General features: G+C 39.6%; 1 protein-coding gene across 2 annotated transcripts in view; it reads right to left on the reverse strand.

Annotated features, from left to right (window-relative positions):
* The window catches only part of CRY1 (cryptochrome circadian regulator 1), a 140,398-nt gene that overhangs the window by 12,667 nt on the left and 108,494 nt on the right, over positions 1-19,237 (reverse strand). For both annotated transcript variants that reach the window (XM_004473303.4, XM_023583047.3), the window contains exons 4-7: positions 17,756-17,940; positions 17,278-17,366; positions 16,535-16,675; positions 16,140-16,451 (exon numbers count right to left, since the gene is read on the reverse strand). In XM_004473303.4, the coding sequence (XP_004473360.1) occupies positions 16,140-16,451; positions 16,535-16,675; positions 17,278-17,366; positions 17,756-17,940 (727 nt within the window). The remainder of the gene's footprint in view (positions 1-16,139; positions 16,452-16,534; positions 16,676-17,277; positions 17,367-17,755; positions 17,941-19,237) is intronic.

Below are 19,237 nucleotides of genomic sequence, written 5' to 3' on the forward strand. Positions count from 1 at the left end.
TCACACCAAGATATGGAAATTAAACAGCACACTCTTAGAAAAACAGTGGGCCAAAGAGGAAATCTCAAAAGACATCAGTAACTACCTTGAAACAAATGATAATGATAACACAACATACCAAAATTTATGGGATGCAGCAAAAGCAGTACTGAGAGGGAAATTTATAGCCATAAATTCATAGATCAAAAAAGAACAAAAATTGAAGAACTAACTGCACATTTGGAGGAATTAGTAAAAAAACAACAAAGTAATCCCACAGGAAGAAAGAAATAACAAAGATAAGAGCAGAACTAAATGAAATGGAAAATAAGAAAGCACTTGAAAAGATAAACAAGACAAAGAGTTAGTTTTTTGAGAAGATCAATAAAATTGACAAACTTTAGCGAGACTAACAAAGAAAAAAAGAGAGAAGATGCAAATACACAAAATAAGAACTGAGAAAGGAGATATCACCACTGACCCCACAGAAATAAAGACTATCATAAGAGGATACTTTGAAAAACTATATTCCAACAAAAAAGACAATTCAGAGGAAATGGACAAATTCCTACAAACACATTAGCAGCCTACATTGACGAAAGAAGAAATTGATGATCTTAACAAACCAATCACAAGTAAAGAGATAGAATCAGTCATTAAAAACCTCCCAACTAAGAAAAGCCCAGGTCCAGATGGCGTCACAGGTGAATTCTACAAAACATTCCGGAAAGAACTAACACCAATCCTGCTGAAACTCTTCCAAAAAATCGAAACAGAAGGAACATTACCCTAGTACCAAAGCCAAACAAAGACACCACAAGAAAGGAAAATTACAGACCAATTTCTCTAATGAACCTAGATGCAAAAATATTTAACAAAATACTTGCTAATTGTATTCAACAACACATTAAACGAATTATACACCACGACCAAGTGGGATTCATTCCAGGTATGCAAGGATGGTCCGACATAAGAAAATCAATCAATGTAATACACCATATAAACAGATTGAAGGAAAAAAATCACATGATTATATCTATAGATGCAGAAAAAGCATCTGACAAAATATAGCACACTTTCTTGATAAAAACACTCCAAAAGATAGGAATACAAGGAAATTTTTTGAACATGATAAAGAGTATATATGAAGAACCCACAGCCAACATCGTTTACAATAGAGAAATCCTAAAATCCTTCCCTCTAAAGTCAGGAACAAGACAAGGATGCCCAATCTCTCCCCTTCTATTTAACACTGTCTTAGAAGTACTTGCTCGAGCACAGAGGCAAGAACCAGATAAAAAAGGCATTCAAATTGGAAAGGAAGAGTCAAAATTTCATTATTTGCAGATGGCATGATCCTATACATAGAAAACCCTGGGAGGTCTACAACAAAGCTTCTAGAACTCATAAATGAATTTAGTGAAGTCGCAGGTTATAAGATCAATGCGCAAAAATCAGTAGCATTTCTGTACACCAATAATGAGCAAGATCAGGAGGAAATCAAGAAACAAATACCATTCACAACAGTAAATAAAAAAATCAAATATTTAGGAATAAATTTAACTAAAGATGTAAAAAATTTATACACCGAGAACTATACAAGACTGTTCAAGGAAATCAAAGAAGACCTAAATAAATGGAAGAATATTCCCTGTTCATGGATAGGAAGACTAAATATTTTGAAGATGTCTATCCTACCAAAACTGATCTACACATTCAATGCAATCCCAATAAAAATCAACACAGCCTTCTTTAAGGAACTAGAAAAACTACCTATGAAATTTATTTGGAAAGGAAAGAGGCCCCGAATAGCCAAAGACATATTGAAAAAGAAAAACGAAATTGGAGCACACTACCTGACTTTAAAACATACTACAAAGCTACAGTAGTGAAAACAGCATGGTATTGGCATAAGGAGAGACACACAGACCAATGGAATTGAATTGAAAGTTCTGATATAGAACCTCATATATATAGCCATATAATATTCGATAAAGCCACCAAACACTCTCAACTGGGAGAGAATGACCTATTCAACAAATGGTGCCTGGAGAACTGGATATCCATATGCAGAAGAATGAAAGAAGATTACCATCACACACCTTATACAAAGATCAACTCAAGGTGGATCAAAGACCTAAATATAAGAGCCAAGACCATAAAGACCTTGGAAAGCAGTGTAGGGAAACATCTACAAGACCTTGTAATAGGAAATGGCTTCATGAACATCATACCAAAAGCATGAGCAGCAAAAGAACAAATAGATAAATGGGACTTCCTCAAAATTAAAGCCTTCTGCACCTCAAAGGAGGTTTGTCAAGAAAGTAAAAAGGGAGCCTACACAATGGGAGAAAATATTTGGCAATCATATATCCGACAAGAGACTTATAACTTGCATATATAAAGAACTCCTATATCTTGAAAATAAAAAGATAAACAACCCATTTAAAAAATGGGAAAAAGATTTAAACAGACACTTCTCCAAAGAAGAAATACAAATGGCTAAAAAAGCACATGAAAAAATGCTCCAAATCTTTAGCTATCAGGGAAATGCAAATCAAAACTACAATGGGATACCATCTTACTGCCATAAGATTGGCAGCTATGAAAAAAACAGAAGAATATAAATGTTGGAGAAGATGTGAAGAAATGGGAACACTCATCCACTGCTGGTGGGAATGCAGAAGAATCCAACCATTCTGTAGGACAGTTTGGTGGTTTCTCAAAAAACTAAAAATAGATTTGCCATATGACCCAGCAATTCCACTGCTGGGTATATACCGAGCAGAACTGAAAACAAGAACACAAACCAATATATGCACAGCAATGTTCACAGTAGCATTGTTCACTATCGCCAAAAGTTGGAATCAACCCAAATGCCCATCAACAGATGAGTGGATCAATAAAATATGGTATACACGTACAATGGAAAAGTACTCGGCTTTAAGAAGAAATACACTACAAACACATGTGATAACATGGATGAATCTTGAGAACCTTATGTTGAGTGAAGCAACCCAGGCATTGAAGGACAAATACTACATGACCTCAATGATATGAAATAAGCAAGCTGCCTCAGAGAGCTAGAGACTGGAAGATAGGCTTACAGGAAATCGGGGGGTAGAGGAAGGATGTAAGCTGACATCTACATGGGTGAAATCTATGATAAGCTGGAGGTAAGTATGTGTATAAGGAAGGGATAAAATGGGGGTAGAGGGTTACCTTTCGGTGGGGCTTTGTGGGCTTGAGGGGGGCTAGGGATGGGCGGATAGGTAATATTGCCCAAGAAATTGGGGGGAGGGTGGGGCAACATACGAACATAGGAGATTGTCAGGTATTGGTGGAGAGTATAATGCTGAGAAAACCTTTCCAAAATATTATTAGGAAAGTTACCTGTTTAAGATACTTAAAGGGGATAATCTGATGTTGGACAGACTCCTAGGGAATATCTGAATGCTCATTTTGCCAGAGTGGGTTATATCATTGGGTAGAGACCCATATAATGAGAGTGAAGGTAGACCCACATCCTGGGGAGGACTAATACCATCAAATAGAGGAAACTGTATCTCTCAAGAGAAATGGTGGCTCCCAGGGCATTAGGGCAGTTGAGGAAGTCAAGCCCTCAACACTGTTCCAAGTATCTCTGAACATGGCTCCTCAAGAAATGAAGACTGACTGTCACTGTGGGCCCCAAGGGGAGGGGGGGAATAGATATTGAATAGATGGAACCAATGTAACTGTGATGGCAAAAGAAGTGTTTCACAAGAATACACAAGGATGGATATAAAACATGTAATATTACACCAAAAACATATAGGGGACGACAGACTAATAATGTAAACCATAATGTAAAACATAGGATAACTTAAAATTTATGAAAACTGTATAGCCTAAAGTATAAACCACAATGTAAACACAAATGTTACCTTGTTTGAAAGCTATTGTCTCAATATCTGTACATCAATTTCAGTAAATATGATATGAATAAGCTAAAAGATTATCGCTGTGGAAGGGAAAAGGTTTTATATTGGATATGTGGGAGTACTGTATATTGTATATATGAATTACTTTGATCTATGGCTCTTGTGAAGAGAAGCTCAAAAATAGGAAAAAAGAAAAGAAAAAGACAGATGTAGAATTTTTCCAAATCAATATGTATTCTAGGACTTCCGGCAAGATGGTGGCTGAGTGAGTTTGCCTTGCTGTCTCTCCTGGGAAGAGGAAGCTGGGCACCGCTGGAGGTTCTCCGGGACCAGGCTTTTTCAGGATTTTTTCAGGGCAGGAAGTGTCTGGACATCGATTTGGTGGGAAGGTAACAGAAAGGACTGGTCTATAAGATATAATTTGGGACTTTTCAGGAGGGGGAGGCAAGATGGCGGCTGAGTGAACTTCCCGGTTACTAGCTCCTGGGGTGAATTGGCTGGGAGGCATCGGAGACTCTTTGGGACCGGCTGTTTCGGGATTTTTCCTGGTCCGGAGGTGTCTGGACATCGATTTGGAGGGAAGGTAACAGAGAGGATCCATCTGTGAAATATACACGGAGATCCCAGCTACGTGTGGAGGACTCCCTCCCTGGGTAGGCGGAGCCGAGGCAGCTAGCACCGCGCAGAGCCCCGGCGGGCGGCGGCCAGGGTAGCCTAGCTGGGCCGAGGTGGGCAGCGGGTGGGGGATCCGAGCCACGCCGCGGCGGGCAGCGGGCGGGAGAGCCGAGCCGAGCAGTGTTGCGCCGCGGCGGGTGGCGGGCAGGGGAACCGAGCCCAGCCGAGCCCAGTCGAACCCACCCGAGCCGCGGCAGGCCGGGAAGCCGAGCCCAGCCGAGCCCAGCCGAGCCCAGCCGCGCCGCGGCGGGTGGCGGGCGGGAGAGACGAGCCGCGCTGTGCTGTGGTGGGCGGCGGGTGGGAGAGCCGAGCTGCGCTGAGCCGCCTGGGCAGCGGGCGAGGGAGCCGAGCCCAGCCGAGCCTAGCCGCGCCGCGGCGGGTGGTGGGAGAGCCGAGCCGCGCTGTGCCGCGGCGGGCGGTGGGCGGGGAAGCCGAGTCCGGCCGAGCCCGGCTGAGCTGCGGCGGGCGGGGGCGCCGAGCCCAGCTGAGCTCGGCCAAGCCCAGCCGCGCCGCGCCGGGCGGCGAGCGGGAGAGCCGAGATGTGCTGCGCCGCGCCGGGCGGCGGGCGGGAAAGCCGAGCCCAGCCGAGCCGTGGCGGGAGGGGAAGCCGAGCCCAGCCGAGCCGCGGCGGGTGGCAGGCGGGGGACCCGAGCCCAGCCAAGCCCAGCCAAGCCCAGCCGAGCCGCGGCGGGCGGCGGGCGGGGGACCGGAGCCCAGCTGAGCCCAGCCAAGCCTGGCGGCGGGGTTTCTGATCTTTGGGTTTTTTTTTTGTTTTTTTTTTTTAATTTTTTTTTGTTGTTGTTGTTCTTGTTGTTCTTTTTTTTTTTTTCTTTTTTTCAATCCTCTCTTTCTTGTCCCCAATATTCTTCTTATACTATTTTACCTTAACAATACAATAGGTCCTACAGGAAATACCTCACATTTGCTGGGTTTCCTCACCCTCCACTGCCTCATTTCTCTGTGAATAGATTTAGCCTATCTACACTATCCCCTTTCCCCTACAACTTGATATCCTCCACCATCTGCTATCTCTCCTATATTCCATCTCCCTTTCTTTGATCCACAAAGTGTCTAACTCTTAATTTCTAATACCTTTGTTTAGTTTTCCATCTGGTATTCGTCCCTGAAACTAGTACCTTTCTTTTCTCTTTCCCTCTCTCACGAAAACAATAGCCTCTTAGTACGTACCACATTCCTCCCATATTCAGTCGTCTACCTCATTATAGGTACTTTCCTACTACTATAACTCTACACAATTTACATGATCTAACCTCCATCCTCCCAGAACTCATATTGTTGCTTTGTAAACATATATCACCAGTACTACTTCACACTTTTTCCTTCCTTACACAATTGACTTTCCCCAGCACTAATACTTTCCTTTAAAGTGAGCTTAACTAGCAATAAGAAATTGGAATAAGAAGAACAAAGTGACAAAGAGAAGATATAACACTTACGCAAAAACAACAGCTAATTAATCTCCAAGACTAGACAAAGAAGCTAAGGAACTGATTAAACCGGTCAAGAAAAAATGTTGACAAGACAGCAACAAAAATCTACAAACCAAACCAGTAATCAGGAAAACATGGCTGAATCCAATCAACAAACTGAAAATCAGGAAGGGGGGCAGGACTTCGCACAAGCAATGAAAGATCTCAGAACATTTATCACCGACAAATTTGATGAAGTAATGAAAGAGGTTAACAGTGTGAAGACAACACTTGGAGGGGAAATTGCAGACATGCGCAAAAAAATAACAGATATGATGGAAATGAACACCACAATTCAAGAAATCAAAAATACACTTGCAGCAAATATCAGCAGACTAGAAGAGGCAGAGCAGAGAATTAGTGATGTGGAAGACAGTGCATTGGAAATCAAACAGATAGTAGAAGTGGTCAATAAAAAGGTAGAAAAAATCCAGATAGGACTTAGGGACCTGAATGATAACGCAAAACGCTCAAACATACGTATTATAGGCATTCCAGAAGGAGAAGAGAAGGGAAAGGGGTCAGAAGGAGTGTTGCAGGAAATAATGAATGAAAACTTCCCAAATCTACTGAAAGAGACAGATGTACATATCCAAGAAGCACAGCGCACTCCACTGGTCATAAACCCCAACAGGCCCACCCCAAGACATATACTTGTCAAATTATCCAATGCTCAAGACAAAGAAAAAATTCTAAAAGCAGCAAGAGAAAAGAAAACCATCACATACAAGGGAAACTCCATAAGATTAAGTGCTGATTTCTCATCTGAAACGATGGAGGCAAGAAGGCAGTGGTATGATATAGTCAAGGTACTAAAGGAAAAAAATTTCCAACCAAGAATACTCTATCCAGCTAAACTAGCATTCAAAAATGATGGAGAGTTCAAAATATTCACAGATAAACAGAAACTGAAAGAGTATATCAACAAGAAACCTCCCCTTCAAGAAATTCTTAAGGGAATTCTGCAGGAAGAAAGGAAAAAACAGGACAGTCAGAGATGGAGGAGAGTGTAAAAGCAACAAGAAAGACAAAAATAGAAGGGGAAAATAAAATAATACAAACAAAATATAACAAACACAAATCCAACCAAAATATGGCTACCATAAATAACTCTCTAAACGTAATAACACTGAATGTCAAAGGATTAAACTCACCTATCAAAAGATTCAGACTGGGACACTGGATAAGGAAATACGACCCATCTATATGCTGCCTACAAGAGACACATCTTAGACCCAGAGACTCATGGAGGTTGAAAGTGAATGGCTGGAAAACAATCATACAAGCAAACAACAACCAAAAAAAGGCAGGAGTAGCTATATTAATATCAGACAAAATAGACTTTAAATGCGAAACAATTGTGAGAGACAAAGAAGGATACTATATTTTAGTGAAAGGGACAATTTGTCAAGAAGAACGAACAATCATAAATATTTATGCTCCTAACAAGGGCGCCTCTAAATATGTGAGGGAAACGCTGGAAAAACTAAGTGAAAGAATAGATGCATCTACAATTATAGTGGGGGATTTTAATACACCACTATCAACTCTGGACAGAACATCTCAAAAGAGAATCACTAAAGAAACAAAACATTTGAACAGTATATTAGAAGAGCTGGATCTAATAGACATATATAGATCATTACACCCAAACACAGCAGGATATACATTTTTCTCAAGCGCACATGGAACATTCTCCAAGATTGACCATATGCTAGGCCACAAAGAAAGGTTTAATGAATTCAGAAAGATCGAAATCATACAAAACAATATCTCTGAACACAGTGGAGTCAAGCTGGAAATTTGCAAGGGACAGAGACCCAGACTTCACACGACAATTTGGAAATTAAACAGCACACTCTTAGAAAAACAGTGGGTCAAAGAGGAAATCTCAGAAGAAATCAATGACTACCTTGAAACAAATGATAATGATAACACAACATACCAAAATTTATGGGATGCAGCAAAAGCGGTACTGAGAGGGAAATTTATAGCCATAAATTCATATACCGAAAAAGAAGAAAGAGCAGAAATTGAAGAATTAACTGCACATTTGAAGGAATTAGAAAAACAACAACAAAGTAACCCAACAGGAAGAAGAAGGAAGGAAATAACAAAGATAAGAGCAGAACTAAATGAAATAGAAAATAAGAAAGCACTTGAAAAAATAAACAAGACCAAGAGCTGGTTTTTTGAGAAGATCAACAAAATTGACAAACCTTTAGCAAGACTAACAAAGAAAAAAAGAGAAAAGATGCAAATACACAAAATAAGAAATGAGAAAGGTGATATCACCACTGACCCCACAGAAATAAAGACTGTCATAAGAGGATACTTTGAAAAACTATATTCCAACAAAAATGACAATTTAGAGGAAATGGACAAATTCCTAGAAATACATAAGCAGCCCATACTGACGAAAGAAGAAATTGATGATCTTAACAAACCAATCACAAGCAAAGAGATAGAATCAGTCATTAAAAATCTCCCAACTAAGAAGAGCCCAGGGCCAGACGGCTTCACAGGTGAATTCTACAAAACATTCCGGAAAGAACTAACACCAATCCTGTTGAAACTACTCCAAAAAATTGAAACAGAAGGAACACTGTCTAATTCCTTCTATGATGCCAACATTACCCTAGTACCAAAGCCAAACAAAGACACCACAAGAAAGGAAAACTACAGACCAATTTCTCTAATGAACCTAGACGCAAAAATACTTAACAAAATACTTGCTAATCATATTCAACAACACATTAAACAAATTATACACCATGACCAAGTGGGATTTATTCCAGGTATGCAAGGATGGTTCAACATAAGAAAACCAATCAATGTAATACACCATATAAACAGATTGAGAGAAAAAAACCACATGATTATATCTATAGATGCAGAAAAGGCATTTGACAAAATACAGCACCCCTTCCTGATAAAAACACTCCAAAAGATCGGAATACAAGGAAACTTTTTGAACATGATAAAGAGTATATATGAAAAACCTAAAGCCAACATTGTTTACAATGGCGAAATCCTGAAATTCTTCCCTCTAAAATCAGGAACAAGACAAGGATGCCCATTGTCTCCGCTCCTATTTAACATTGTCTTGGAAGTACTGGCTCGAGCACTGAGACAAGAACCAGATATAAAAGGCATTCAAATTGGAAGGGAAGAAGTCAAAATTTCATTATTTGCAGATGACATGATCCTATATATAGAAAACCCTGAGAGATCTACAACAAAGCTCCTAGAACTCATAAATGAGTTTAGCAAAGTCGCAGGTTATAAGATCAATGCGCAAAAATCAGTAGCATTTCTATACACCAATAATGAGCAAGATCAGGAGGAAATCAAGAAACAAATACCATTCACAATAGTAAATAAAAAAATCAAATACTTAGGAATAAATTTAACTAAAGAGGTAAAAAACTTATACATCAAGAACTATACAAGATTGTTCAAGGAAATCAAAGAAGACCTAAATAAATGGAAGAATATTCCCTGTTCATGGATAGGAAGACTGAATATTATTAAGATGTCTATCCTACCAAAACTGATCTACACATTCAATGCAATCCCAATAAAAATCAACACAGCCTTCTTTTAAGGAACTAGAAAAACTAACTATGAAATTTATTTGGAATAAAAAGAGGCCCCGAATAGCCAAAGACATATTAAAAAAGAAAAACGAAATAGGAGGAATCACACTACCTGACTTTAAAACATACTACAAAGCTACAGTAGTGAAAACAGCATGGTACTGGCATAAGGAGAGACACACAGACCAATGGAATCGAATTGAAAGTTCAGATATAGAACCTCATGTATATAGCCATATAATATTCGATAAAGCCACCAAACCCTCTCAACTGGGAGAGAATGGCCTATTCAACAAATGGTGCCTGGAGAACTGGATATCCATATGTAGAAGAATGAAAGAGGATTACCATCTCACACCTTATACAAAGATCAACTCAAGATGGATCAAAGACCTAAATATAAGAGCCAAGACCATAAAGACCTTAGAAAGCAGTGTAGGGAAACATCTACAGGACCTTGTAATAGGAAATGGCTTCATGAATATCACACCAAAAGCACGAGCAGCAAAAGAACAAATAGATAAATGGGACTACCTCAAAATTAAAGCCTTCTGCACCTCAAAGGAGTTTGTCAAGAAAGTAAAAAGGGAACCCACACAATGGGAGAAAATATTTGGCAACCATATATCTGATAAGAGACTTATAACTTGAATATATAAAGAACTCATATATCTCGAAAACAAAAAGATAAACAACCCATTTAAAAAATGGGAAAAAGATTTAAACAGACACTTCTGCAAAGAAGAAATACAAATGGCTAAAAAGCACATGAAAAAATGCTCCAAATCCCTAGCTATCAGGGAAATGCAAATCAAAACTACAATGAGATACCATCTTACTCCCATAAGATTGGCAGCCATGAAAAAAATAGTAGAATACAAATGCTGGAGAGGATGTGAAGAAAGGGGAACACTCATCCATTGCTGGTGGGAATGCAGAAGGATCCAACCATTCTGGAGGACAGTTTGGCAGTTTCTCAAAAAATTATCCATAGATTTGCCATATGACCCAGCAATACCACTGCTGGGTATATACCCATCAGATCTGAAAACAAGGACACAAACCGATATATGTACACCAATGTTCATAGCAGCATTGTTCACCATCGCCAAAAGTTGGAATCAATCCAAAAGTCCATCAACAGATGAGTGGATCAATAAAATGTGGTATATACACACAATGGAATACTACTCAGCTGTAAGAACCAATACACTACAATCGCACGTGATAACATGGATGAACCTTGAGAATCTTATGTTGAGTGAAGCAACCCAGGCATTGAAGGACAAATACTATATGACCTCAATGATATGAAATAAGTTAACTGCCTCAGAGAGCTAGAGTCTGGAAAAGTGGCTTACTGGAAATCGGGGGGGTGGAGGAAGGATGTGAGTTAATGTCTGTAGGGGTGGAATCTGTGATGAGCTGGGGTAAGTATGAGCACAAAGAAGGGACAAAATGGGGGCAAGGGGTTACCTTCGGGTGGGGTTTTCTGGGTTTGAGGGGGGCTGGGGATGGGAAGAGGGGTAATATGGTCCAAGAAATAGGTGGGAGGGAGGGGCAACATACAAACATGGGAGAGTGCCAGAAGTTCGTTGAGAACTAAATGTTGAGTAAAACGTATCAAAGTATAAGTAGGAGGGTTACCTGGTTAGGACGCTCAGGGGGTATGGTCTGATGCGGGACGGACTCCGGAGGGAATAGCTGAAGGCTCATTTTGCCAAGGTGGGTTCTACCATTGGGTGGGGTGGACCCATATCCTGGGGAAGACTAATGCCGTCGAATAGAGAGAACTGTATCTCTCGTGAGAAAGGACGGCTCCCAGGGCATTAGATTGGCAGGCGTTGTGGGCCCTAAGGGGAGGGGAAAATGGATGTGCAATGGATGGAACAAAGGTAAATAAGGGGGCAAAAGAGGAGTTATGTGAGAGTACACGAGGATGAATATAAAACAGTTAATATTACACCAAAAACATATAGGGGACGACAGACTAATAATGAAAACCATAAGACAAAACATAGGATAACTAAAAAATTTAGAAAACTGTACAACCTAAAGTATGGACCACATAGTAAGCACAAATGTTACCTTGTTTGAAAACTATAGTTTTGGAATCTGTACATCAGTTTCAGGAAATATGATATGAATAAGTTAAAAGATTATTGCTGTGGAAGGGAAAAGGTTTTATGGTGGATCTGGGGAAATACTGTATATTGTATATATGAATTTTGGTGATCTAAGACTCTTCTGAAGCTGACATTATGTTGGGATTCACTTTACGGGAAGTTTTGGATCACAGAGTGGTTCAACAATGGCAGCGGAGGAATACTGATATGGGATGTTATTGACAGGATATATATGGTTGACAGGGAGTTATACAGGGCATATGCCCAGGGTATATGGTAATGTCTATATATACTCATTGTGGAAACAATTAAAAACAACAGCTGGGGGGGTACTGGGCTCCTGGCCGGGGGGTCACTGTTGTGGGCCCTGGGAGAGCAGAGGCAATCCTCCAGGTGCAACGGCAAGAACCAGGAAGGAAGGAGGGCCCAACAGTGGGCCCTTGATACTAATGGCTACACTTTTGAGCCTATGCACCTGCAATAAGAACAAGGCCTAGAGTAGCATTGTGCCTGGGGGTTTCCTCCTGACAGCCTTATGTTACTCAAATGTGGCCACTCTCATAGCCAAACTCAGCGTGTAGATGTGATGCATTCCCCCCAGCGTGGGACACGACACCCGGGGATGAGCCTCCCTGGCACCGAGGGATCACTACCACATACCAGCTGAAGAAGCAACTAGAAAATGACCTTGAATTAAAGATTTAATGCGGAACAGCAGGATATACCTGTCTACATATAATAACATGACTTCGGGAAGCGGTTTGACCTAATGTAAGGGGGAAATGGAAAGGAGAAATGAGATTATAAGGCTGTGAGTCTCTAAAAAAGAGTCTGGAGGTTGTCAGAAGGAATACCCCTATGTACAACTGAACAGAGTCCAAGAGACAGAAAAGGTAGATACAACCCCAGGTATTGGTTCTTTTGAGGGATAAGGAGACCCACGGGTTCTATGGTCATGGCAGAAGGGGTTCACTGCCATGACAGATGGCCCTTCTTTGGAGCTGGTGTTTCTGCGTGATGGAAATGGACTCAGAGGGGATCTCTTTTCACAAGACTTGCATGCTACTTTATTGGAATTGTAGTTGGTGCTGGGTTTAAGATATATGTAGGGGATTTGAATCTCTGGACTGATAATATGACACCCAGGCCCAGAGCCTCAACAGACTTCAGCTCCTACACTTTGACTTATTGGACTTGCTCCACTCAGCTAACATGGAGTTGAAGAAGGTCAACCACCACAACATGGAGCCTAGAGTGTCTACAACTAGAAGCGGGAAGAGTGCATCCAGTACCCATGTGGAATCTAAGCCCTCACTTGACATAGGTGTGCAATGGACACAACCAATCCAATGTCCACAGAGAAAATGTGGAATGGGTGTGGGAACGGTAGCCATGGGGGCTGCTGGGTGTGGGGAACGGGAGGAAGAGATGAGATGTGGAGGCGTTTTCGGGACGTAGAGTTGTCCTGGATAGTGCTTCACGGACAATTACGGGACACTGTAGATCCCCCCAGGGCCCACTGGATGGAACGTGAGAGAGTCTGGGCTATGATGTGGACCATTGACTATGGGGTGCAGTGATGCTCAGAGATGAACTTACCAGGTGCAATGGATGTATCACAATGATGGGAGAGAGTGTTGCTGTGGGGGGAGTGGGGGGCGGGGGCGGTGGGGTTGAATGGGACCTCATATATTTTTTTAATGTAATTAAAAAAATAATAATAATAAATAAATATTTAAAAAAATATGTATTCTATATCTAACCTTTAAACTCATCGCTATATTCCATTTTACTATTAAGGGAACCTGGCATTATATTGGGCTTCACTTTTCAGGAAGTTCTGGATCACAGAGTGGTTAAACAATGGCAGCGGGGGAATACTGGTAAGGGATGTTATTGACAGGGGACATATGGTTGACAGGGAGTCATACAGGGCATGTGTCCAGCGTGCATGGAAATGTTTGGATATACTCATAGTGGAAACAATTAAAAACAACAGCTGGGGGGGGGTACTGGGTTCCTGGCCAGGGAGGGGGCTCTGTCGTGGTCCCTAGGGGAGCAGCGGCAGTCCCCCGGGTGCAACGGCAAGGACCAGGAAGGAATGAGGGTCCAACAGTGAGCCCCTTATACTAATGACTATGCTTGTGAGCCTATATACCTGAAATAAGAACAAGGCCTAGAGAAGCACTGTGCCTAAGAGTTTCCTCCTGACAGCCTCTGTGTTACTCACATGTGGCTGGTCTCGAAGCCAAACTTAGCATGTAAATGCACTGCCTTCCCCCTAGCGTGGGACATGACACCCAGGGATGAGCCTCCCTGGTGCCGAGGGATCACTACCAAGTACCAGCTGATGACGTAACTAGAAAATTACCTTGAATAAAAGGTTCAACGTGGACCAGCAGAATATCCCTGTCTACATATAATAACAGGAGTTAAAAATGCTTTCTGACCTAAATTAAGGGGGAAATGGAAAGGACAAATGAGTTTATATGGCTATGAGTCTCTAAAAAAGAGTCTGGAGGTTGTCAGAAGGATTGCCCTTATGCACACCTGAGCAGAGTTTCAGAGACAGATAAAGTAGATATAACCCCAGGTATTGGTTCTTTTGAGGGCTAAAGAGACCCACAGGTTTTATGGTCATGGAAGATGGAGTTCACTGCCATGTCAGTTGGCCCTTCTTTGGAGTTGGTGTTTCTGCGTGATGGAGCTGGACTCAGATGGGATCTCTTTTCACAAGCCTTTCCTGCAACTTTACTGGAATTGTAGTTGGTGCTGGGGTTTAAGATATATCTAGGGGATCTGAATCTCTGGACTGACAATATGAAAGCCAGGCCCTGAGCTTCAACAGACTTCAGCTCCTACACTCTGATTTATTGGACTTACCCCACTCAGCTAACATGGAATTGAAGAATGTCAACCACCACACCATGGAGCCTAGAGTGCCTACAGCTGAAAGCAGGAGGATTGCATCCAGTATCCATGTAGAATCTAAGCCCCCTCTTGACACAGATGTGGAATAGACACAACCAAGCCAAGGTCCACAGGAAGGAGGAATACAGTAAGGATTAGAGTGGACTTAATGATATTCTGTTCAGGTACTATTGTGGTTAATAATCGAGAAAACGTGGCATTGGTGTGGCCATGATGGCTGATGGGTGCGGGGAATGGGAGGAGGAGATGAGATGTGGAGGCATTTTCAGGACTTGGAGTTGTCCTGGGTGGTGCTGCAGGGACAATTACCGGACACTGTATATCTTCCCATGGCCCACTGGATGGCACATGGGAGAGTGTGGACTATGGTGTGGACCATTGGCCACGGGGTGCAGCGATGCCCAGAGATGTACTCATCAAATGCAATGGATGTGTCATGATGATGGGGGAGAGTGTTACTGTGGGGGGAGTGGTGGGGTGGGGGAGGTGGGGGTGAATGGGGACCTCATATTTTTTTAACGTAATATTTTTTAAAAAATGAATAAAAAAAAAGTTAAAGATAAGCTATGAGATTTAAAAAAAAACAAAGGAAAAAAAAAAGCAGCAAAACAGTAAACCACTTCCAAGAAAGCAAAAATGCTACAATAAATAACGAACAAAAACTCTAAGAAGTTTGGTACATTGGCCTATATAAAAAGAGCATCTAAATATACATGACCTTTAAAATTGCACTACTGTCATATAGTCTACATTTGGAATTCCTTGATCCAAAAGGGAAATAGAATTTAAAATGGGGCTTTGAAAAATTCATTGAGTTTGTACTATATATCTACTTTGTGTACAACTTTGTACTAAGAAATAGAGGAGATGCAAAAATTTAAAGGATCAGAAATGGTCCTTGGGTTGGGGAAATTCATAATATATATAAGAAAGTAAGATATATACATAAGTCCTGTTATGTACAAGAAGATGTCACAAAATGTAGTATGGTTCAAAAGTTGAGATGGTAAAGTGAGGCAAAATGATTTATATTTAAAAATTCATGATAGAAAGTCACTGTTTCAAAGAACTCTTGGGTGAATACTTTTTGGCAAAAGAAATGATCACCTATAAATTTTATCTATGCAATAAGTCCAGAGTGTTAAATCTTACTTCCTTTGATGGGCTAAGCTAGTTTATAGTCAATGCAATGATTTTAGCTTAATCAATTTAGCCAGATTTCACCATTTCTCTTGTCTGACTACACCATTCTGCTCTCCTAAAGTATGCTTGTACTGTGGCAATTAAATACTTTATCCACTGAAAAACTAGCCTCTAAATGAATCTAACATAATAGACAACTTCTAGGACTTATTTTAGTAAGATATGGATTCCTTCTAAATAAGGCATAGCTACATTTGGTAGAAGAAAACTTACCTTCATTCCTTCTTCCCAACTAATCCACAGGTCACCTCGTGTCAGGAAGCAAGCAACTGCATGTCTGGCTAAATGGTGAATCCAACCCTCTTGACGAAGTTGTGTCATGATGGCATCAATCCATGGAAAACCTGTCCGGCCTTCTGCCCATTTGGCTAAAGCTTCAGGATTCTTGTCCCAAGGAATCTGAACACAGATGGGGTTTCCTTCCATTTTATCAAAACGTGGATTATTTGTTGCTGCTGTATAGAAAAATTCACGCCATAATAACTGCCCATAAAGGGAAAGGGGAGGAGAACTGTTCTTCTTTACCTAAAATTAAAAAGCAAAGAAGTATTATCAGGCAAAATTTTTAAAAAGTATTTTAAAAAATAAGCTCCAGTTTTAGATAATACCTTTTTGTAGAGATCTGTGAGTTTAAAGTAAAAGAGTCGACATGACAAACAACCAAATCGCAGATAAGGACTGAGTCCAGTTGGGCTTGCCAACAGGGAATTTGCATTCATTCGAGGTCTTTCAAAGTTTGCCACCCAAGCCTTGAAAACATACAGAGAATTACATTAACTAACTGCCTTTTCCATTTTAAAAACATGTTCAAAATTGAAATATTTTTAAGTTACAAATTTCTTAGGGAACAATTTTTATTATCCCAGTAACAAAGAACAAGTTATTATAAAAAATAAGACAAGATAAAAATGAGTGCTCTTTGGTTTCAGCCATCCTAGTGCAGCACATACTCATGAGAAGTATGTTAGCTTTAAATTTCTACCACAAGGCTGAGAGCTCCTTTACTCTCTTTTATATTAAGTTTAATTAGTCTTAATCGGTAAAGGTAAAACAGAATAATTCTGTTCTAGCCTCAAGGTTATGGTTAGCAGATTCCAGGTTAGAAAGAACAGAAGAGGTTGCAGTGGTAGCAGCTAAAGGGGAAACAATTATAGAAGGGGAAAGGATATTTAAACAAGGAGATGAAGTTGTTAATTTTCAGACAATTAGGTTTGTATTAACTTATTTCTTTTCAATCCTCCTAACTTCAAAATCCAATTTTGTGGGTTTTTTTTTTTTAAAGACTTTAAAATTATTTTCAAGATGTCAGTTTGGAAATATGAGCATGGCCATATTATATATATTATCATACTTTTCTTTCCAAATGCCTTTCCAAACGTGTAAGTGCTTCAGTTTCTCCACCTGGCCACACTGCAGAGGGTAAACCATCTGTATCAAAACCTGAAAATAAAAAATTAAAAAAATATTCTTCTAAAACGAAAATAGTTTTTATATAACCAAAATATTTTGGAGAACAAGCTATTATGAAGAAAAATTAAGGGAGTAGCATGGAAATTATTTAACAACTCTGGATAGGCTCTCATATACAGAAGATATACTACATGGTCTCTATTCTTTAAGACATTGTAAGGTAGCAAGGAGAGATCACATGTTTATAGAACACATAAATAATGTTCAGATTTATAACATCTTAGTTTGAGGTATCTTTCTCCCCCATTTTCCCTTCCTAATGTAAAATATTTTAAATGGCAGAATTACAAGTAGGATTGCCTGAATGACTTATGATTTATTAACTCTTAAGTTTCACATTTATTATAGTCTATACCCACCTAGTTCTTCCAGTGAAGGAACTCCATATTTCTCATCATGGTCATCAGACAGAGGAGTCGTGCACTTTTCTATCATTTCTGGAGTAATTGTCTCTACTGGTATCTCTAGTGGCTCCATTTTGCTGATAAGAGTCTGGAATCTTTTATAAGTTAGAGGTGGTTGTCCACCATTGAGTTCTATGATCCTATTACAAGTAATAGTAAAACGCAGTTAGTTAAAAAAATTGTATTTTGGTTGGTAAGCTCTGAAAATGCTTAAAATCAGAACATAAAATTAACCACTTAATTCTCTAGAGGAAGGCTAACTTCTTGCAAGACCAGTAAACTTATTTAAATGGTTAGTGAGGCATTAAAAAAAATCATTCTCTTCATTTTCTAACATCTAGTAGGTATAAAAACTTTAAAACAAAGGTTTTTTAAAGGTAAAAAAAAAAAACCCAAAGTGGTAAAGTTGTTTAAGCAGTAATAAGAAATTCATATGCCTATGTAAAAAACATAATACAGTCCAGCTCAAATAATCTCTCAATTAACAATAAAACCAAAACCAGGCCAACAATTATATCAATGAGCAATCAGCAATTCTTACCACTTAGAATTCTACAATATAGTACTGTGTGAAAGTCACTTGCTATTTTCTATTGTGCTTTTCCTTCACTAAAGTTATAATCATATGTATCATTTTTTTATTTTAAAAAACTTATTGAAATATATCATTCATACATGCACATACATAAACAATGGAAGTGCATATTAAAAGCTGTGAATTTACAAAACAGCATGCATATCATCATACATCACCCCACCACCAACACCTTGCATTTGTTGTGAAATGTTTGTTGCAAACCATGAAAGAGCATCGTCAAATATGGGTACCTCTTATATTTTTTAATGTAACATTTTTTGTGATCTATTTATCTTTTTAAAAAAGACAGTTAAAAAAAAATACTACCACTATACCGTATCTTACATTTGGTGTATTTTCCCCCTAACTAATCTGATTAACACACTTAGTATTACACATTTGTTTTAGTTCACAAGAGAGTGTTCTCATATTTGTTCTTCCACCACAGGATTCACTGTGTTATACAATGCCATGCTTTGTACAATCCGTTCAAAACGTACACTTAGTGGCTTTCATTTTCATCACAGTTATGCTGTCATCACCTCAGTCAATTTTAGAATGTTTTCATTACTCCAAAATGAAAAATCCCATACCCCCTTATATCCCTCTACTGTTGTTCCTTAGAATTGATATAATACCTTCTTTGTCACTGCTGTAAAAATATTAACTAGTGTTAACTATAGTCCATAACCTACATTAGTTGTAATTTTCCCACGTATTACCATATTCTTGGTACTTTGTAAAAGAACATTTTGCTTATGTCATATTTATCTTATATTACATACCAAATTTAAAACTATTTAAATTTAAGCACCTTTCACATTTATTTATGCTCATTAATTGCCTCAATCAAGCCATAA

The sequence above is a fragment of the Dasypus novemcinctus genome, chromosome 12 (genome assembly GCF_030445035.2).
Source record: "Dasypus novemcinctus isolate mDasNov1 chromosome 12, mDasNov1.1.hap2, whole genome shotgun sequence".
NCBI classification, from domain to species: Eukaryota; Metazoa; Chordata; class Mammalia; order Cingulata; family Dasypodidae; genus Dasypus; species Dasypus novemcinctus.